At 45.4% G+C, this 23,396-nt stretch overlaps 1 protein-coding gene across 1 annotated transcript in view; it reads left to right on the top strand.

Moving 5' to 3' along the window:
- Positions 1–23,396, top strand: part of LOC130367428 (collagen alpha-1(VII) chain-like) — a 522,098-nt gene that overhangs the window by 225,599 nt on the left and 273,103 nt on the right. Inside the window, exons 50-52 of the mRNA XM_056569846.1 lie at positions 13,137–13,172; positions 13,806–13,850; positions 20,083–20,154. Coding sequence (XP_056425821.1) covers positions 13,137–13,172; positions 13,806–13,850; positions 20,083–20,154 — 153 coding nt within the window. The remainder of the gene's footprint in view (positions 1–13,136; positions 13,173–13,805; positions 13,851–20,082; positions 20,155–23,396) is intronic.

Genomic DNA, 23,396 nt, shown 5'->3' with positions numbered 1-23,396 from the left:
AAGGGCCACTGCGCCGCTGATTGGCGCAGTGGTTCCAATTAGTGTGTTCACCTGTGCACTCCCTATTTATACCTCACTTCCCCTTCACTCCCTCGCCGGATCTTGTTGCCATTGTGCCAGTGAAAGCGTTTCCTTGTGTGTTCCTAGCCTGTGTTCCAGACCTCCTGCCGTTGCCCCCGACTACGATCCTTGCTGCCTGCCCCGACCTTCTGCTACGTCCGACCTTGCTTCTGTCTACTCCCTTGTACCGCGCCTATCTTCAGCAGTCAGAGAGGTTGAGCCGTTGCTAGTGGATACGACCTGGTCACTACCGCCGCAGCAAGACCATCCCGCTTTGCGGCGGGCTCTGGTGAAAACCAGTAGTGACTTAGAACCGATCCACTAGCACGGTCCACGCCAATCCCTCTCTGGCACAGAGGATCCACTACCTGCCAGCCGGCATCGTGACAGTGAGCCTTAACACCCCACAGATGTTTGACGAATTTACGTTAAAGTTGGATGGGAAAATAAAAAAAAATGTTTTTTACTAAAATGCTGGTGTTACCCTTAATTTTTCATGTAAAATAGAAAATAGGAAAAAGCCCCCAAAATTTGTAACCCCATTTCTTCTGAGTAAGAACATACCCCATTTGTGGATGTAAAGGGCTCTGCAGGTGAACTACAATGCTCAGAAGAGAAGGAGCGCCATTGGGCTTTTAAAGAGAAAATTTGTCCGGAATTAAGGCCACGTGTGTTTACAAAGCCTCCATATTACCAGAACAATGGACCCCCCCCCCCATTTTGGAAACTACACCCCTCACGTAATGTAATAAGGGGTGCAGTGAGCACTTACGCCCCACCGGTGTCTGACAGATTTTTGGAACAGTGGTCCGTGAAAATTAAAAATAACATTTTTCATTTGCACAGCCCACTGTTCCAAAGATCTGTCAAACACCAGTGGGGTGTAAATGCTCACTGCACCCCTTATTAAATTCTGTTAGGGGTGTAGTTTCCAAAATGGGGTCATTGTTCTGTCACCACGGGGGGCTTTGTAAATGCTCAAGGCCCTCGACTACTATTCCAACCAAATTATCACTCCAAAAGCTCAAAGTTCGCCAGCAGAGCACTTGATGTCCACACATGGGGTATTTCCATACTCAGAAGAAATCTAGTTAAAAATTTTGGGGGACATTTTCTCCTATTACACCTTGTAAAAATGTAAAATTTGGGGAAAAAAATGCATTTTAGTGAAAAAAGAAAAAGATTTTCATTTACACATCCGACTTTAACGAAAAGTCGTCAAAGACCTGTGGGGTGTTAAGGCTCACTGTACCCCTTGTTACGTTCCTTGAGGGGTTTAGTTTCCAAAATAGTATGCCATATGGTTTTTTTTTCTTTGCTGTTCTGGCACCATAGGGGCTTCCTAAATGTGACATGCCCCCCCCCAAAAAAAACATTTCAGAAAAACTCACTCTCCAAAATCCTTACACTTGCTGAATGTCATTTTGAATATTTTGAGGGTGCAGTTTTTATAATGGGGTCATTTATGGGGAATTTCTAATATGAAGGCCTCTCAAATCCACTTCAAAACTGAACTGGTCCCTGAAAAATTCCGATATTGAAATCAAGGCCTCTGATGTCTTCCAAAAGTAAAAACATGTCAACTTAATGATGCCAACATAAAGTAGACATATTTTATATGTGAATCAATGTATCATTTATTTGGGATGTCCATTTTCCTTATATACAGAGAGTTTCAAAGTAAAAAAAAAATGCAAAATTTTCAAATTTTTCATCTAATTTTGGAATTTTTCACCAATAAATGATGCAAGTATCGACAAAATTTTACCACTAACATAAAGTAGAATATGTCACGAAAAATAATCTCAGAAATAGAATGAAAAGTTAAAGCATCCCAGAGTTATTAATGCTTAAAGTGACAATGGTCAGATTTGCAAAAAAGGGCTGCGTCCTTAAGGTGAAAATGAGCTGTGTACTTAAGGGGTTAAACAGAGTAGTGAAACGAGGTACAGGCAGCTTGAGAGAAGTGCTTTTTTTACTATTATGATTTAAGAGCACTCAAAAAAGTAACATAGCTGTGTCTGTAGGGGCTATATCAATGAATATAGACGCCTCTATGTAAGGGTTCGTGAATTACTATCATTTATAGAATTGTACAGTGCATAACATTAATACCACACCTAATATTTTGTTTCATTAGACATAGCATTAATATTACCTCTTAATATTGTGCCCCATCAGCCATAACATTAATACCAACTCCTAATATTGCGTTCCAAGACCCATAATAACACTGCCTAATATTGTGGCCCATCAGCCATAATATTAATACTACTGCCTAATATTGTGTCTCTAGGTTGAACTCGACTGCCTCTTTTTTCAACCTTACAAACTGTTACTATGTGTCCCTTTGGAGCATTCTTGTCACGATGCCGGCTGGCAGGTGGTGGATCCTCTGTGCCAGAGAGGGATTGGCGTGGACCGTGCTAGAGGATCGGTTCTAAGTCACTACTGGTTTTCACCAGAGCCCGCCGCAAAGCGGGATGGTCTTGCTGCGGCGGTAGTGACCAGGTCGTATCCCCTAGCAACGGCTCAACCTCTCTGGCTGCTGAAGATAGGCGCGGTACAAGGGAGTAGACAGAAGCAAGGTCGGACGTAGCAGAAGGTCGGGGCAGGCAGCAAGGATCGTAGTCAGGGGCAACGGCAGAAGGTCTGGAATCACAGGCAAGGAACACACAAGGAACGCTTTCACTGGCACTAGGGCAACAAGATCCGGCGAGGGAGTGAAGGGGAAGTGAGGTGATATAGGGAAGTGCACAGGTGTAAACACTAATTGGAACCACTGCACCAATCAGCGGTGCAGTGGCCCTTTAAATCGCAAAGACCCGGCGCGCGCGCGCCCTAGGGAGCGGGGCCGCGCGCGCCGGGACAGAACTGACGGGGAGCGAGTCAGGTACGGGAGCCGGGGTGCGCATCGCGAGCGGGCGCTACCCGCATCGCGAATCGCATCCCGGCCGGAGGTGGTAACGCAGCGCCCCGGGTCCGTGGAACCGACCGGGGCGCTGCAGTGAGGGAAGTGTAGCGAGCGCTCCGGGGAGGAGCGGGGACCCGGAGCGCTCGGCGTAACAGTACCCCCCCCCTTGGGTCTCCCCCTCTTCTTGGGGCCTGAGAACCTGAGGATCAGACTTTTGTCCAGGATATTGTCCTCAGGTTCCCAGGACCTCTCTTCTGGACCACAACCCTCCCAATCCACTAAAAAAAAGTTTTTCCTCTGACTTTTTTAGAGGCCAAGATTTCTTTGACAGAGAAGATGTCCGAGGAGCCGGAAACAGGAGTGGGAGGAACAGATTTAGGAGAAAAACGGTTGAGGATGAGAGGTTTAAGAAGAGAGACGTGAAAGGCATTAGGGATACGAAGAGAAGGAGGAAGAAGAAGTTTGTAAGAGACAGGATTAATTTGAGACAAAACTTTAAAAGGACCAAGATAGCGTGGTCCCAACTTATAGCTCGGGACACGGAAACGGACATATTTAGCGGAGAGCCATACCTTGTCTCCAGGGGAAAAAATGGGAGGAGCTCTTCTTTTCTTATCTGCGAATCTCTTCATGCGAGAAGAAGCCTGTAAGAGAGAATTTTGGGTCTCTTTCCATATGGTGGAAAGATCACGAGAAATTTCATCCACAGCGGGCAGACCAGAGGGCAAGGGGGTAGGGAGGGGGGGAAGAGGGTGACGGCCGTACACCACGAAAAACGGAGATTTGGAGGAAGATTCAGAGATTCTGAAATTATACGAGAATTCGGCCCAAGGTAGAAGATCTGCCCAGTCATCCTGGCGGGAGGAAACAAAATGTCGTAAATAGTCACCCAAGATCTGGTTAATTCTCTCTACTTGTCCATTGGATTGAGGATGGTATGCAGAAGAAAAATTTAATTTAATCTTGAGTTGTTTACAGAGAGCCCTCCAGAATTTAGACACAAATTGGACGCCTCTATCCGAGACGATCTGTGTAGGCAACCCGTGAAGACGAAAAATGTGTACAAAAAATTGTTTAGCCAACTGAGGCGCTGAAGGAAGACCAGGAAGAGGGATGAAATGTGCCATTTTGGAGAATCGATCAACGACCACCCAAATAACAGTGTTGCCATGGGATGGGGGTAAGTCAGTAATAAAATCCATACCAATCAGAGACCAAGGTTGTTCGGGGACAGGTAGAGGATGAAGAAAACCAGCGGGCTTCTGGCGAGGAGTCTTATCCCGGGCACAGATAGTGCAGGCTCGCACAAAGTCCACCACATCAGTCTCTAGAGTCGGCCACCAATAGAAGCGAGAGATGAGTTGCACAGATTTCTTAATGCCCGCATGACCTGCGAGATGGGAGGAGTGACCCCATTTGAGGATCCCAAGGCGTTGGCGTGGAGAAACAAAGGTCTTTCCTGGAGGAGTTTGTCTGATGGAGGCTGGAGAAGTGGAAATCAGGCAGTCAGGAGGAATGATGTGTTGAGGAGAGAGTTCAATTTCAGAGGCATCTGAGGAACGAGAGAGAGCATCGGCCCTAATGTTCTTATCAGCAGGCCGAAAGTGAATTTCAAAATTAAATCGGGCAAAGAACAGAGACCACCTGGCCTGACGAGGATTCAGCCGTTGGGCAGACTGGAGGTAGGAGAGGTTCTTGTGATCGGTGTAAATAATAACTGGAAATCTTGATCCCTCCAGCAGATGCCTCCATTCCTCAAGTGCTAATTTAATGGCTAGAAGCTCTCGATCCCCGATGGAGTAGTTCCTCTCCGCCGGAGAGAAGGTCCTGGAAAAAAAACCACAAGTAACAGCATGCCCGGAAGAGTTTTTTTGTAGAAGGACAGCTCCAACTCCCACTGAGGAGGCATCAACCTCCAATAGGAAGGGTTTAGATGGGTCAGGTCTGGAGAGCACGGGAGCCGAAGAAAAGGCAGACTTGAGTCGTTTAAAGGCGTCTTCCGCTTGAGGAGGCCAAGACTTGGGATCGGCATTTTTTTTTGTTAAAGCCACAATAGGAGCCACAATGGTAGAAAAATGTGGAATAAATTGCCTGTAATAATTGGCGAACCCCAAAAAACGTTGGATGGCACGGAGTCCGGAGGGGCGTGGCCAATCTAAGACGGCAGAGAGTTTATCTGGGTCCATTTGTAGTCCCTGGCCAGAGACCAAGTATCCTAGAAAAGGAAGAGATTGGCATTCAAACAGACATTTCTCTATTTTGGCATAGAGTTGATTATCACGAAGTCTCTGAAGAACCATACGGACATGCTGGCGGTGTTCTTCAAGATTGGCAGAAAAAATCAGGATATCGTCCAGATATACAACAACACAGGAGTATAGGAGATCACGAAAAATTTCATTAACAAAGTCTTGGAAGACGGCAGGGGCGTTGCATAGACCAAAGGGCATGACCAGATACTCAAAGTGTCCATCTCTGGTGTTAAATGCCGTTTTCCATTCATCCCCCTCTCTGATGCGGATGAGATTATAAGCACCTCTTAAGTCCAGTTTGGTAAAAATATGGGCACCTTGGAGACGATCAAAGAGTTCAGAGATGAGGGGTAGGGGGTAGCGGTTCTTAACCGTGATTTTATTAAGACCGCGGTAGTCAATGCAAGGACGTAGAGAGCCATCTTTTTTGGACACAAAGAAAAATCCGGCTCCGGCAGGAGAGGAGGATTTACGGATAAAGCCCTTTTTTAAATTTTCTTGGACGTATTCAGACATGGCAAGAGTCTCTGGGACGGACAGAGGATAGATTCTGCCCCGGGGTGGAGTAGTGCCCGGGAGGAGGTCAATGGGACAATCATAAGGCCTGTGAGGAGGTAGAGTCTCAGCTTGTTTTTTGCAAAAAACGTCCGCAAAGTCCATATAGGCCTTAGGGAGACCGGTTACATGAGGAAGCACAGGGACACGGCAAGGTTTACTGGGAACCGGTTTTAAGCAGTCCTTGGAACAAGAGGGCCCCCAACTCTTGATCTCCCCAGTGGACCAATCCAGGATTGGGGAATGGAGTTGAAGCCAGGGAAGTCCAAGAAGGATTTCAGAAGTGCAATTGGGGAGGACCAACAGTTCAATCCTCTCGTGATGAGATCCGATGCGCATTAGAAGGGGCTCCGTGCGGAAACGTATAGTACAGTCCAATCTTTCATTGTTTACACAATTGATGTAGAGGGGTCTGGCGAGACTGGTCACCGGGATGTTGAACCTGTTGACGAGAGAGGCCAAGATAAAATTTCCTGCAGATCCAGAGTCCAAGAAGGCCACAGCAGAGAAGGAGAAGGCAGAGGCAGACATCCGCACAGGCACAGTAAGACGTGGAGAAGCAGAGTAGACATCAAGGACTGTCTCACCTTTGTGCGGAGTCAGCGGACGTCTTTCCAGGCGGGGAGGACGGATAGGACAATCCTTCAGGAAGTGTTCGGTACTAGCACAGTACAGGCAGAGATTCTCCATGCGGCGTCGTGTCCTCTCTTGGGGTGTCAGGCGAGACCGGTCGACCTGCATAGCCTCCACGGCGGGAGGCACAGGAACAGGTTGCAGGGGACCAGAGGAGAGAGGAGCCGGGGAGAAGAAACGCCTCGTGCGAACAGAGTCCATATCCTGGCGGAGCTCCTGACGCCGTTCGGAAAAACGCATGTCAATGCGAGTGGCAAGATGGATGAGTTCATGTAGGTTAGCAGGGATTTCTCGTGCGGCCAGAACATCTTTAATGTTGCTGGATAGGCCTTTTTTAAAGGTCGCGCAGAGTGCCTCATTATTCCAGGATAATTCTGAAGCAAGGGTACGGAACTGTACGGCATACTCGCCAACGGAAGAATTACCCTGGACCAGGTTCAACAGGGCAGTCTCAGCAGAAGAGGCTCGGGCAGGTTCCTCAAAGACACTTCGAATTTCCGAGAAGAAGGAGTGTACAGAGGCAGTGACGGGGTCATTGCGGTCCCAGAGCGGTGTGGCCCAAGCCAGGGCTTTTCCAGACAGCAGGCTGACTACGAAAGCCACCTTAGACCTTTCAGTGGGGAACTGGTCCGACATCATCTCCAAGTGTAATGAACATTGGGAAAGAAAGCCACGGCAAAACTTAGAGTCCCCATCAAATTTATCCGGCAAGGATAGTCGTATTCCAGAAGCGGCCACTCGCTGCGGAGGAGGTACAGGAGCTGGCGGAGGAGATGATTGCTGGAGCTGTGGTAGTAACTGTTGTAGCATAACAGTCAGTTGAGACAGCTGTTGGCCTTGTTGCGCAATCTGTTGTGACTGCTGGGCGACCACCGTGGTGAGGTCAGCGACAACTGGCAGAGGAACTTCAGCGGGATCCATGGCCGGATCTACTGTCACGATGCCGGCTGGCAGGTGGTGGATCCTCTGTGCCAGAGAGGGATTGGCGTGGACCGTGCTAGAGGATCGGTTCTAAGTCACTACTGGTTTTCACCAGAGCCCGCCGCAAAGCGGGATGGTCTTGCTGCGGCGGTAGTGACCAGGTCGTATCCCCTAGCAACGGCTCAACCTCTCTGGCTGCTGAAGATAGGCGCGGTACAAGGGAGTAGACAGAAGCAAGGTCGGACGTAGCAGAAGGTCGGGGCAGGCAGCAAGGATCGTAGTCAGGGGCAACGGCAGAAGGTCTGGAATCACAGGCAAGGAACACACAAGGAACGCTTTCACTGGCACTAGGGCAACAAGATCCGGCGAGGGAGTGAAGGGGAAGTGAGGTGATATAGGGAAGTGCACAGGTGTAAACACTAATTGGAACCACTGCACCAATCAGCGGTGCAGTGGCCCTTTAAATCGCAAAGACCCGGCGCGCGCGCGCCCTAGGGAGCGGGGCCGCGCGCGCCGGGACAGAACTGACGGGGAGCGAGTCAGGTACGGGAGCCGGGGTGCGCATCGCGAGCGGGCGCTACCCGCATCGCGAATCGCATCCCGGCCGGAGGTGGTAACGCAGCGCCCCGGGTCCGTGGAACCGACCGGGGCGCTGCAGTGAGGGAAGTGTAGCGAGCGCTCCGGGGAGGAGCGGGGACCCGGAGCGCTCGGCGTAACAATTCTGGGTTTTGTTTTCTTTCTTTGTAAACCATGATAGTCTCAAAGTTCACAACTTACAGTTACAGTTATTTTACACCGCTCTATAAATGCTTTAGGTACTGTATACATGACAAAGATTCAGGAAAATATTACCCCAAATAATATACATCGCAACCAGATATTGTTCCAAATGTAAGGAAAATAAATACATCCAATCATACAAATATTACAAACATATAAACTAAATGAAAATACTATATTGATAATGTTTTAAAATTATAATACATAAACAGTTTAATTTATTATTATTAGTGACAGTAATAATAATAACAGGACATGTATGAACACATAGTTAATACTAGAGTAGATGTATTTTAGGCTTTTGAGTCAAAGTATTTACATGAACAGGGTCCCATTCATTTAATATAAATCTTAATTTTATACAATAAAAGGGTTATTAGAGAACTCAAGTAGGTAACATAGACAAAATAAATCTGAGGCCTTTATCTCATCTCTAAGAATTATACAAGCTGACATTCTATAATCAAGTCAATACCAATGTAATTGCCAGGCAGTGCTGAAAAGCATATGCATTTTACTATCATCTTTATACTGTGACAACATACTGTCCTATGTGAAGCTCTGTTATGTAATTTTTCTGCATTAGATATAATAAAACTAATGATAATGATGTTACATATTTATAGCACATGATAAATAATGGCATTAATCATTATCAGTGACAGTGATATTAATAGGACATGTATGAACACAGTAAATACTAGAGTAAACGTATTTCAGGTTTTACCAATCATTTTCACATGAACAAGACATCACAGGACCCACCATACACCTCCAGAGACATGAAGGAATTTCCTTCTCGTCATTTACACTGTAGCACTGAAATGGCTCTAAACACGGCACAATTCTTTGGTATTCTCACAAATGCTGGCCTTATACTTACTGCACTTTTTACTAATAAACAACAGGCTGCATTCTCTAGAGGTGCTGAGACATGTGACTGTAAGCTAGTAGCTTCTCCCTACACATGTGTAGTGGCCCTCACCTCTGTAGCAATGTGTAGGGCCACACCATGAAGTAACTGCAGGCGGTGTAAAAGTTTACAATAGTGGCTATATAGCATTCCATTCCTGAAGAAATAACCAACACAGATCTGTTTCTTATCAAATGAAATTTATAACTTTCCCTTATTAAAATAGCCAGCACAATTACCTAATACACGGGTGGACGCTGCTGTAGGCACAATCCGTATAATAATAACCATGATCCAAAGTATAGGATCTACTGTTTATTATGCCAAATTCAGACACGTTTCAAGACACAGTCTCTTTATTAATGAACTGTGGCTCATTATTATTTTTATTATAGTACTTTCTTTCAATTTATATGTTACTAAACCTTCTACAATTGGACACATTTCACTTACTTACAATAAGCACAGTGCCAGTTTGCCCTGGATATTACTTGGTTAGCACAATGGGGGAGATTTATCAAAACCTGTGAAAAGGAAAAGTTGCCCAATTTCCCATAGCAACCAATCAGATCCCTTCTTGTATTTTTGACAAGGCCTCTGCAAAATGAAAGAAGATTGGTTGCTATGGGCAACTGGGCAACTTTTCCTCTGCACAGGTTTTGATAAATCTCCCCCAATATTTTTATGAACCTCTGTTATGTTTATGGTACCTGAAACACTTGTTTGTGTGAATATACCATAATGCCTCAAAGATCTAATGGAATATTGTGTTCATTTTTCAATTAATTTATTCCGTTTTGTTCTCATATTGTTTTGCAATCAGCTAGTTAGGGACAAACTTCAAATGGCACCTAGAAATATTCTTGCTATTTTGGTCATTATTTTAACCAAAATTAGAAGTGGAATTAGTCTGACTGTAATTTACAAATAAAGCAAACAAAACACAAAATGCTCAAAATAATAGCCTCACTGCTAAACCCCCACAAATTTGCGTGATGTTTATTTTAGAAATTAAACTCTAGTTTTGACATTTAAAACTACAGCCGTAAAATGACAAACACTAACAATGTAGTTAATTTGGTCTACCAATAAAACATACGCTCTCATGATTGAATTGACCCCGCCTGACCTAGATTGCTACATTGAACATGTGTAACCTTACAATTCATCAGAACATTACATGTTATAGAATGTCAGCTTGTATAATTCTTATGAGATGAGATCCAGGCCTCAGATTTATTTTGTCTATGTTACTTACTTGCGTTCTCTAACAACTCTTTTATTGTATAAAATTAAGATTTATATTAAATGAATGGGACCCGGTTCATGTATATACTTTGACTCAGAAGCCTAAAATACATCTACTCTAGTATTTACTATGTGTTCATACATGTCCTGTTATTATTATTACTGTCACTAATAATAATACATTAAATTGTTTATGTATTAGTATTTTATAACATCATCAATATTGTATTTTATTTTAGTTTATATGTTTGTAATATTTGTATGATTGGATGTATTTATTTTCCTTACATTCGGAACAATTCCTGGTTGCGATGTATATTATTGGGGGTAATATTTCCCGAATCTTTGTAATGTATACAGTACCTAAAGCACTTATAGAGTGGTGTAAAATAAATGTAACTGTAAGTTGTGAACTTTGATCTAAATTTTTTAGACCATATTTGCATATATAAAACTTTTAATACATTTTTTTTATCAAATTCTTTTGGGAATAAAATGTTATAAAAAAAAGCATACGGTATCATTAACATTGTATTTTAATAGTTCGGATATGTGGAGATACCAAATATGTTTATAAAAAATGTTACACTTTTTTTGGGGTGAATGGGGAAAATGGGACAATTCACATTTTTATTGGGGGAGGGGATTTTTCATATTTTTTTAAAACTTTTTTTTCTTTTTATTTTACACTTTAATAGTCCCCATAGGAGACTATTTATAGCAATCATTCGATTGCTAATACTGTTCAGTGCTATGCATAGAGTTATATCAGTATTATCCGTCATCTTCTGCTCTGGTCTGCTTGATCTCGGACCAGAGCAGAAGACCCGGAAGGCAGCGGAGGCAGGTGAGGGGACCTACGTCTGCCGCTCTGGATTTTAGGATCACCGCGGCAGCGCTGCGGGCATTCCGATCATCGATTTTAGGGACCACTGCACTGCAGATGCTGTGATCTGTATTGATCACGGCATCTGAGGGGTTAATGGCAGATATCTGCTCAATCACGGATGTCGGCCCATACCGGCGGGTCCCTGGCTGCTATCAGCAGCCGGGGCCTGCCGCGCATGACTCGAGCATTGCTCTGATGCTCGCGGTCATGTATAGGATGTAAATGTACATCCTGGTGCCTTAAGTACCACTGCACCAGGACGTACAATTACATCATGTGTCAGTAAGGGGTTAAGGGTGTAATAGAAAAACGCAACACTGCTCTTAAATCATAATAGTAAGAAAAACACTTCTCACAAGCTACCTGTACCCCATTTTACTATTCTGGGGAATGTGTGGCTTCTGTACAGAAAAAAATTTGCTTCTGCTAGAAAACTCTGTTTATCTTGGATATATTTATTTTCCTTACATTTGGAACAATACCTGGTTGCAATGTATATTATTGGGGGTAATATTTTCCTGAATCTTTGTCATGTATAAAGTACCTAAAGCACTTAAAGAGCGGTGTAAAATAACTGTAACTGAAAGTTGTGAACTTTGAGAATATCATGGTTTACAAAGAAAGAGAACAAAACCCAGAATGCTCCAAAGGGACACAAAGTAACAGTTTGTAAGGTTGAAAAAAGACAAAAGGCTGTTGAGTTCAATATTATGGCTGATGGGACACACTATTAGGCGTTGGTATTAATGTTATGGATGATGGGACACAATATTACACAATATAAGGCATTGGTATTAATGTTATGGCTGATGGGCCACAATATTTGGAGATATAAATACTTACATCTAACATATACATTCTATTCAGTGTATTCTGTGATTAAAAATCACCCAAAAAGAAGTTAGCAGAATAGTTTCTATGAAAATAAGAGAGGCATTTTCAACTATATCATCTTCAAGTGTAAACATGATATAAAATGTATATAACATTCAGATAATATAATCGCTGCCTCTCTGTGACCTAAAGAAACCCCCCCGTTGCACCCCATCCTTTTTACTAGGAAATGTATACATTGACAGATTGCTGTTATACTATGAGCCCCGTGCTATAATTAACAACAGCTGGAATGTATTTAACTGACAGTCAAGAGACTGTTCAGCCTGTGGGAATTTTTGGTGAGAGGTACTATTTTGATATATGTTTTAATTACTATATAAAAAAAATGTTATCCCTATAATTGTAGAAACAATTATTTGATACATGTTTGAATATATGATTACTTCTATTAATAAAGCTTTATAAAATTATACATTACTGTCTGTTTTTTATTATAAGACGTTCTGCTACGCAGACTTATCGGAACATGTTTACATAGTATTGTGTGGGGGGCCCCACATTATAAACATTCACATCCATTTAGGAGACTACATGAGGGAATGTAAGGGAAAGGGGGGTGAAGTAATGCACTGAAGGGGGCATTCTGCTACGCAGACTTATCGGAACATGTTTACATATTACTCGGGGTGTGGGGGGCCCCCACACTATAAATATTCACATCCATTTAGGAGACTACATGAGTGAATGTGAGAGAAAGGGGGGGGTGAAGCTATGCAGGGAAGGGGGCATTCTGCTATGCAGTCCTGTGGGGTTTACATATTTGGGGCGGCCCACACTATAAACATTCACATCCATGTAGGAGACTACGTGAGTGAATGTAAGAGAAAGGGGGGCAAAGCTCTGCAGGGAAGGGGGTGTGGCCTAGTGAGGATCTGTTAGAAAAGGGGGTGTGGCCTAGTGATGCCCTGTTAGAAAAGGGGCATGGCCTAGTGAGGCTCTGTTAGAAAAGAGGGCATGGCACCTGTCACTTTAGTTCCAGTGGGTGGTTTGACGAAAGGTATCCCTCTTCACTACTTACAACTATAAATACATTTTTGTCAAACAAATTTTAATGGTCATTAATATTTTCTTTAGGGTGATCAAGGTATAAAAGGTGATCCTGGTATGAAGGTAATGTATCAATCTAATTAGATCTTACTCATTTGTAATGAAGGTCAGCATGAACCATTTCACAGGCTCAAGCACAAGTTCACACGGCTGTTGTGCTTCAACTGATCTAGGGTCCGTTCAGCTCATTGAGCACAACTGACATTAACAGATCCCAATGGTTCAGTATTTTACAGGAGTAGAAAGGAGAAAAAAAATAAGACATGCACTATATTTTTCTCCACCCAACTCTCATCCTTCCAACAGATTGGCCAATGGGGATTTCTTTAGTGGAGCACTCCGGCAGTGTGACAAGCCCTTAGAGCAACTGTTTACATCACATTTCCTCTATATGCTGCAATGGGTTTTTTTGTGTCTCAAATAAAGTGTGTACTGCATAAAACAGTCCAAACATAGTTGCATATCATTAGGTTTGTTTTACTGAACCCTATATGAACACCTTTTTTGATGCAAGCCTTTTTGACGGTATTGTAATGCATTGCCTGCAGCCTATAGATGAAACTGTAGATTTTAATTGGCATGCGACATTCCATCATCCAGTAGTAGGTTTCTCTCTTTGCAACAGTATTGATTAAAACTATATCAATGATATGGAAATAGTCAGTCATTTATAGATGTCTTTTTCTTATTTACTAGGGAGAACCTGGGATGAAAGGTGAACAGGGAGAGAAAGGGCAAAGGGTAAGCCTTTTCTCTTTTCATGTAAATAGATACCTAGTGGTACTGAAATACAATTTGTCTGAAGGTAGAATGCATGGCAGTTGTATATTGTCATCTAATCTGCAACTAATATTTTTAAATGAGAGACTTCTTAGTTTTTACAATATGTAAGACATTTGAGGTTGTTACGCCGAGCGCTCCGGGTTCCCGCTCCTCCCCGGAGCGCTCGCTTCACCTCCTCCGCTGCAGCGCCCCGGTCACGTCCTCTGACCCGGGGCGCTGCGATCCTGCTGCTAGCCGGGATGCGATTCGCGATGCGGGTAGCGCCCGCTCGCGATGCGCACCCCGGCTCTCCTACCTGACTCGCTCCCCGTCTGTTCTGTCCCGGCGCGCGCGGCCCCGCTCCCTAGGGCGCGCGCGCGCCGGGTCTCTGCGATTTAAAGGGCCACTGCGCCGCTGATTGGCGCAGTGGTTCCAATTAGAGTTATCACCTGTGCACTCCCTATATTACCTCACTTCCCTTGCACTCCCTTGCCGGATCTTGTTGCCTTAGTGCCAGTGAAAGCGTTCCTTGTGTGTCCCTTGCCAGTGTTTCCAGACCTTCTGCCGTTGCCCCTGACTACGATCCTTGCTGCCTGCCCCGACCTTCTGCTACGTCCGACCTTGCTTCTGCCTACTCCCTTGTACCGCGCCTATCTTCAGCAGCCAGAGAGGTGAGCCGTTGCTAGTGGATACGACCTGGTCACTACCGCCGCAGCAAGACCATCCCGCTTTGCGGCGGGCTCTGGTGAAAACCAGTAGTGGCTTAGAACCGGTCCACTAGCACGGTCCACGCCAATCCCTCTCTGGCACAGAGGGTCCACTACCTGCCAGCCGGCATCGTGACAGTAGATCCGGCCATGGATCCCGCTGAAGTTCCTCTGCCAGTTGTCGCTGACCTCACCACGGTGGTCGCCCAGCAGTCACAACAGATTGCGCAACAAGGCCAACAGCTGTCTCAACTGACCGTTATGCTACAACAGTTGCTACCACAGCTTCAGCAGTCATCTCCTCCGCCAGCTCCTGCACCTCCTCCGCAGCGAGTGGCCGCTCCTGGGATACGCTTATCCTTGCCGGATAAGTTTGATGGGGACTCTAAGTTTTGCCGTGGCTTCCTTTCCCAATGTTCCCTGCATCTGGAGATGATGTCGGACCTGTTTCCCACTGAAAGGTCTAAGGTGGCTTTCGTAGTCAGTCTTCTGTCCGGAAAAGCCCTGTCATGGGCCACACCGCTCTGGGACCGCAATGACCCCGTCACTGCCTCAGTACACTCCTTCTTCTCGGAAATCCGAAGTGTCTTTGAGGAACCTGCCCGAGCCTCTTCTGCTGAGACTGCCCTGTTGAACCTGGTCCAGGGTAATTCTTCCGTTGGCGAGTATGCCGTACAATTCCGTACACTTGCTTCAGAATTGTCCTGGAATAATGAGGCCCTCTGCGCGACCTTCAAAAAAGGCCTATCCAGCAACATTAAAGATGTTCTGGCCGCACGAGAAATTCCTGCTAATCTACATGAACTTATTCACCTAGCCACTCGCATTGACATGCGTTTTTCTGAAAGGCGTCAGGAACTCCGCCAAGATATGGACTCTGTTCGCACGAGGCGTTTCGTCTCCTCGGCTCCTCTCTCCTCTGGTCCCCTGCAATCTGTTCCTGTGCCTCCCGCCGTGGAGGCTATGCAGGTCGACCGGTCTCGCCTGACACCTCAAGAGAGGACACGACGCCGTATGGAGAACCTCTGCCTGTACTGTGCTAGTACCGAACACTTCCTGAGGGATTGTCCTATCCGTCCTCCCCGCCTGGAAAGACGTACGCTGACTCCGCACAAAGGTGAGACAGTCCTTGATGTCTACTCTGCTTCTCCACGTCTTACTGTGCCGGTGCGGATGTCTGCTTCTGCCTTCTCCTTCTCTACAGTGGCCTTCTTGGACTCTGGTTCTGCAGGAAATTTTATTTTGGCCTCTCTCGTCAACAGGTTCAACATCCCAGTGACCAGTCTCGCCAGACCCCTCTACATCAATTGTGTAAATAATGAAAGATTGGACTGTACCATACGTTTCCGCACGGAGCCCCTTCTTATGAGCATCGGATCTCATCATGAGAGGATTGAACTTTTGGTCCTCCCCAATTGCACCTCGGAGATTCTCCTTGGACTTCCCTGGCTTCAACTTCATTCCCCAACCCTGGATTGGTCCACTGGGGAGATCAAGAGTTGGGGGTCCTCTTGTTCCAAGAATTGTCTAAAACCGGTTCCCAGTAACCCTTGCCGTAACTCTGTGGTTCCTCCAGTAACCGGTCTCCCCAAGGCCTATATGGACTTCGCGGATGTTTTCTGCAAAAAACAAGCTGAGACTCTACCTCCTCACAGGCCTTATGATTGCCCTATCGACCTCCTCCCGGGTACTACTCCACCCCGGGGCAGAATTTATCCTCTCTCTGCCCCAGAGACTCTTGCCATGTCCGAATACGTCCAGGAGAATCTAAAAAGGGGCTTTATCCGTAAATCCTCCTCTCCTGCCGGAGCCGGATTTTTCTTTGTCTCCAAAAAAGATGGCTCCCTACGTCCTTGCATTGACTACCGCGGTCTTAATAAAATCACGGTTAAGAACCGCTACCCCTTACCCCTCATCTCTGAACTCTTTGATCGCCTCCAAGGTGCCCACATCTTCACTAAATTGGACTTAAGAGGCGCCTATAACCTCATCCGCATCAGAGAGGGGGACGAGTGGAAAACGGCATTTAACACCAGAGATGGACACTTTGAGTATCTGGTCATGCCCTTTGGACTGTGCAATGCCCCTGCCGTCTTCCAAGACTTTGTCAATGAAATTTTTCGTGATCTATTATACTCCTGTGTTGTGGTATATCTGGACGATATCCTAATTTTTTCTGCCAATCTAGAGGAACACCGCCGGCATGTCCGTATGGTTCTTCAGAGACTTCGTGACAACCAACTCTATGCCAAAATTGAGAAATGTCTGTTTGAATGCCAATCTCTTCCTTTTCTAGGATATTTGGTCTCTGGCCAGGGACTACAGATGGATCCAGACAAACTCTCTGCCGTCTTAAATTGGCCACGCCCCTCCGGACTCCGTGCTATCCAACGCTTTTTGGGGTTCGCCAATTATTACAGGCAATTTATTCCACATTTTTCTACCATTGTGGCTCCTATCGTGGCTTTAACCAAGAAAAATGCTGATCCCAAGTCCTGGCCTCCTCAAGCAGAAGACTCCTTTAAACAACTCAAGTCTGCCTTTTCTTCGGCTCCCGTGCTCTCCAGACCTGACCCTTCCAAACCCTTCCTATTGGAGGTTGATGCCTCCTCAGTAGGAGCTGGAGCTGTTCTTCTACAAAAAAATCCTTCCGGGCATGCTGTCACTTGTGGTTTTTTCTCTAGGACCTTCTCTCCAGCGGAGAGGAACTACTCCATCGGGGATCGAGAACTTCTAGCCATTAAATTAGCACTTGAGGAATGGAGGCATCTGCTGGAGGGATCAAGATTTCCTGTTATTATCTACACCGACCACAAGAACCTCTCCTACCTCCAGTCGGCTCAACGGCTGAATCCTCGCCAGGCCCGGTGGTCTCTGTTCTTTGCCCGATTTAATTTTGAGATTCACTTTCGTCCTGCCGATAAGAACATTAGAGCCGATGCTCTCTCTCGTTCCTCGGATGCCTCAGAAGTTGATCTCCCTCCGCAACACATCATTCCACCTGACTGCCTGATCTCCACTTCTCCTGCTTCCATCAGACAGACTCCTCCAGGAAAGACCTTTGTTTCTCCACGCCAACGCCTCGGAATCCTCAAATGGGGTCACTCCTCCCATCTCGCAGGTCATGCGGGCATCAAGAAATCTGTGCAACTCATCTCCCGCTTCTATTGGTGGCCAACTCTGGAGACGGATGTTGGGGACTTTGTGCGAGCCTGCACTATCTGTGCCCGGGATAAAACTCCTCGCCAGAAGCCCGCTGGTTTTCTTCATCCTCTGCCTGTCCCCGAACAGCCTTGGTCTCTGATTGGTATGGATTTTATTACTGATTTACCCCCTTCCCGTGGCAACACCGTTATTTGGGTGGTCGTTGATCGATTCTCCAAAATGGCACATTTCATTCCTCTTCCTGGTCTTCCTTCTGCGCCTCAGTTGGCTAAACAATTTTTTGTACACATTTTTCGTCTTCACGGGTTGCCTACGCAGATTGTCTCGGATAGAGGGGTCCAATTCGTGTCTAAATTCTGGAGAGCTCTCTGTAAACAACTCAAGATTAAATTAAATTTTTCCTCTGCATATCATCCCCAGTCCAATGGACAAGTAGAAAGAATTAACCAGATCCTGGGTGATTATTTGCGACATTTTGTTTCCTCCCGCCAGGATGACTGGGCAGATCTCCTTCCATGGGCCGAATTCTCGTATAACTTCAGGGTCTCTGAATCTTCCTCCAAATCCCCATTTTTCGTGGTGTACGGCCGTCACCCTCTTCCCCCCCTCCCTACCCCCTTGCCCTCTGGTCTGCCCGCTGTGGATGAAATTTCTCGTGACCTTTCCATTATATGGAGAGAGACCCAAAATTCTCTCTTACAGGCTTCTTCACGCATGAAGAGGTTCGCGGATAAGAAAAGAAGAGCTCCCCCCGTTTTTTCCCCTGGAGACAAGGTATGGCTCTCCGCTAAATATGTCCGCTTCCGTGTCCCTAGCTACAAGTTGGGACCACGCTATCTTGGTCCTTTCAAAATTCTGTGTCAAATTAATCCTGTCTCTTATAAACTTCTTCTTCCTCCTTCTCTTCGTATCCCTAATGCCTTTCACGTCTCTCTTCTCAAACCACTCATCCTCAACCGTTTTTCTCCCAAATCTGTTCCTCCCACTCCTGTTTCCGGCTCCTCGGACGTCTTCTCGGTCAAGGAGATTTTGGCTGCCAAAAAGGTCAGAGGAAAAAATTTTTTTTTAGTAGACTGGGAGGGTTGTGGTCCTGAAGAGAGATCCTGGGAACCTGAGGACAACATCCTTGACAAAAGTCTGCTCCTCAGGTTCTCAGGCTCCAAGAAGAGGGGGAGACCCAAGGGGGGGGGTACTGTTACGCCGAGCGCTCCGGGTTCCCGCTCCTCCCCGGAGCGCTCGCTTCACCTCCTCCGCTGCAGCGCCCCGGTCACGTCCTCTGACCCGGGGCGCTGCGATCCTGCTGCTAGCCGGGATGCGATTCGCGATGCGGGTAGCGCCCGCTCGCGATGCGCACCCCGGCTCTCCTACCTGACTCGCTCCCCGTCTGTTCTGTCCCGGCGCGCGCGGCCCCGCTCCCTAGGGCGCGCGCGCGCCGGGTCTCTGCGATTTAAAGGGCCACTGCGCCGCTGATTGGCGCAGTGGTTCCAATTAGAGTTATCACCTGTGCACTCCCTATATTACCTCACTTCCCTTGCACTCCCTTGCCGGATCTTGTTGCCTTAGTGCCAGTGAAAGCGTTCCTTGTGTGTCCCTTGCCAGTGTTTCCAGACCTTCTGCCGTTGCCCCTGACTACGATCCTTGCTGCCTGCCCCGACCTTCTGCTACGTCCGACCTTGCTTCTGCCTACTCCCTTGTACCGCGCCTATCTTCAGCAGCCAGAGAGGTGAGCCGTTGCTAGTGGATACGACCTGGTCACTACCGCCGCAGCAAGACCATCCCGCTTTGCGGCGGGCTCTGGTGAAAACCAGTAGTGGCTTAGAACCGGTCCACTAGCACGGTCCACGCCAATCCCTCTCTGGCACAGAGGGTCCACTACCTGCCAGCCGGCATCGTGACAGAGGTCTCATAAACATTTTATTGTTAACATATAACCTCATAAAATAAATGATAAAATGGCTATAGTAACTAGTAGAGATGAGCGAACTTACAGTAAATTCGATTTGTTACGAACTTCTCAGCTCGGCGGTTGCTGACTTTTCCTGCATAAATTAGTTCAGCTTTGCGTTGCTCCGGTGGGCTGGAAAAGGTGGATACAGTCCTAGGAAAGAGTCTCCTAGGACTGTATCCACCTTTTCCAGCCCACGGGAGCACCTGAAAGCTGAACTAATTTATGCAGGAAAAGTCAGCAACCGCCGAGCCGAGAAGTTCGTGACGAATCGAATTTACTGTAAGTTCGCTTATCTCTAGTAACTAAGTTAGTTTACCTGATACAGTAGACAATTTTTAGATGTAAATGGGGCTCAGTTTGTCTTATGTTAATATTTTAAATATTTCTTTAGGGCACCACAGGACTTCCTGGCCGTATTGGTGACTCTGGACTAAAAGGAGAGATGGGACCGCCAGGAAAAGATGTAAGGATGATTTCATTATTTTACTCTTTCATTTGTGTACGCCTGACATTAAGAACAATAAAATGCATTGGATCTTGTTCTATTTAAACGGGTCCCAAGTATAAGAGAAATGCAAGTTGGAACTGCTAAATCAAGCTGTCCAGACATACGATATTCTGGTTATTCAGTCTATTCAGGCACAGTCATAATTCTGAGGTGGTGTCTGCTGATGGTGCTCAGTCCCAAAAATCCAGTAACAGTCAAATCTAAAGCATGTGAGAAATGAATGGACGGCACTCACCAATTCTTGCTGTTACACTTTATTCCATCAGATAAAAGCAGGTACTTATTACAGGTAGTGTTGCTCACGAATATTTGCATTTTGAATATTCGCAGCGAATATCGTATATTCACGAATTCGCGAATATTACGAATTTCGCGCTAAAAGTTTGCTATTACGAATATTCGTCTTTTTTTCAAACTGTTTTAAAAACTGAGCACATTGTAGGAATCTCCTTCGACTGATAAATGCAATGCTTGTATCATTTCATTAAAGACCCAGGGATGAGACTGTGAGGCAAAAGGTTTATCCATGCGAAAATTCTTTGAAATTCCGCCCTACTTATGCCTGTGAGCCAATGAGAGTTCTGCAAGCACAGTTGTCAGAGCTTAGCAACGTCCCTAGCAACCAATAGAAACTTGCCTGCACGACCAGTATATAACATCACTCCCCACCAGCATTCCTTTGCAGATTCACATGGTGGTTTAGAGAGGAGAGTGTTTCTGTCCTTTTGCTTGCGTCCTTTGTGCCTTGTATCCTGTGACAACCAATTGCTTTTTTAAAAGCAGAAGAGAACCCAATTGTTTTTTTTTTAAAAACAGAAGAAGCACAACTGATAACACCGTGATAACTCTCTGAGTACAGATAATGTAGTAGATATAACCTGCAGTCCTATGTAACACCACAGATAACAGTGATAACTCTCTGAGTACAGATAATGTATAGATGTGACCTGCAGTCCTATGTAACACCACGGATAACATAGTGATAACTCTCTGAGTACCGATAATGTAGTAGATGTGACCTGCAGTCCTATGTAATACCACAGATAACACAGTGCTCCAAAGTGAGAGCGCCATGCGCATTTGAGGACTAAATGAGGGAATTGCATAGGGGTGGACATAGGGGTTTTGTACGCTTGTGATTCCGAAACAGGGTGCCTCCAGCTGTTGCTAAACTCCCAGCATGCCTGGATAGTCAATGGCTGTCCGGTAATGCTGGGGAGTTGTTTTGCAACAGCTGGAGGCTCTGTTTAGGAAACAGTGCCGTACCAGACGTTTTTAATTTTTATTGGGGAGGGGAGGGGGGCTGTGTAGGGGTATGTGTATATGTAGTATTTTTACTTTTATTTTGTGTTAGTGTAGTGTAATGTAGTGTTTTTAGGGTACAGTCACACGGGCGGGGATTCACAGTAGTTTCCCGCTGAGAGTTTGAGCTGCAACGCAAATTTTGCTTCAGCTACAAACACACTGCAAGCCCCTGCCCATGTAAATGTACCCTGTATATTCACATTGGGGGAGAGGGGGGGGGGGATGCAGCGAGTTGCATGCAGGGATTTGTAGTTAAGCAACAGCTGGAGGAACAATGGTTGCGAAACACTGAGAGTTTGTTACCTAACTCAGTGTTTCACAACCAGGGTGCCTCCAGCTGTTGCAAAACTACAACACCCAGCAGGCATGGTCTGTCAGTGCATGCTGGGAGTTGTAGTTTTGCAACAGCTGGAGACACACTGTTTGGGAAACACTGCTATCTGATCTTATATCATAACTTTTAAACTAGTCTAAAATGCAGTTAAATATAATGAAATAACAGTGGTGAAATTACTTACACAAATCAGCAGTATTTACTCACTTGGTGAAAAGTTACTCCCCACCATCTTTGGTGCGCAGGGCAGCAGAAAATCGCGCTGCGAAAAGCAACTGGCAAAGATCCAGGAAATGATCTCCGTTCTCGCATGATGTCATAGCGCGCATGCGCAGACAAGCGAAATTTTGCAATGGAAAAGAAACCTCACGAATATCACGAATATTTGAATTTCACGAATATGGGACGAATATTTGTCCTCATATTCGCGAAATATCGCGAATTCGAATATGGCATATGCCGCTCATCACTAATTACAGGGTCATTTCAATGAGAGAAGCAACAATTGTTTTGCGCTAGTTATGCTTCTTCCTGCCTTGTACACAGTAAGAATTGGTGAGTGCCGTCTATTCATTTCTCAGTTGCTTTGGATTTTACTATTTAAAGAAGTTTTCTAACGATGTAAAAAAAAAAATATATATATATATATATACTTACTTCCAGTCTTGTTGTTCTGCTTTTGGCCCCCACTGCTTGTCCCTGCCTGTTTCTGAGATGAATGCTCTGAGCAGGACCTGCCAGCTCAGCCAGTCAATGGCAGCAGGTCCTGCTTCCAAATGTTCATCATGGAAGCGGGCTGAAGAGATGAACAGTGGAGGACTTTTAGCAGAAGAACATGAGCTGCAGTGCTACCAGCAGGGAACTGGGAGTAGTATAGTAGAAGTATAGTTTGTTTGTTTAATTTCTTTATATATTTTTCCATAGCTCCAGCAATATATACATTTTTTACACAACTAAGATACCCCTTTAAAGGGGTACTCCAGTGAAAACCTTTTTTCTTTTAAATCAACTGGTGGCAGAAAGTTAAACATATTTGTAAACTACTTCTATTAAAAAATCTTAATCCTTCCTGTACTTATTAGCTGCTGAATACTACAAAGGAAATTCTTTTCTTTTTGGAATGCTCTAAGATGACATCACGACCACAGTTCTCTCTGCTGACGTTATTATAATAATAATAACGCTTTATTTATTGTTGTCCTTAGTGGGATTTGAACCCATGTCCCCAGCACTGCAAGGCAGAAGTGCTAACCACTGAGCCACCATGCTGCCCTTAGCATACATCTGCTGTGCATCTGCTATGCATGGTTGCTAAAATGGACAGAGATGTCAGCAGAGAGCACTGTGTTCGTGATGTCATCAGTGTTCCAAAAATGTCCTCTGTAGCATTCAGCAGCTAATAAGTGCTGGAAGGATTAAGATTTTTTAATAGAAGTAATTTACAAATATGTTTAACTTTCTGCCACCAGTTGATTTAAAAGAAAAAAGGTTTTCACCAGAGTACCACTTTAAGTATTTGCATTTTATTTTTATGTACTTTGTTTTATATAAAAAAAAT

This window comes from Hyla sarda, chromosome 4 (assembly GCF_029499605.1).
Source record: "Hyla sarda isolate aHylSar1 chromosome 4, aHylSar1.hap1, whole genome shotgun sequence".
NCBI lineage: Eukaryota > Metazoa > Chordata > Amphibia > Anura > Hylidae > Hyla > Hyla sarda.
This window is presented reverse-complemented; position numbering and strand designations above follow the sequence as displayed.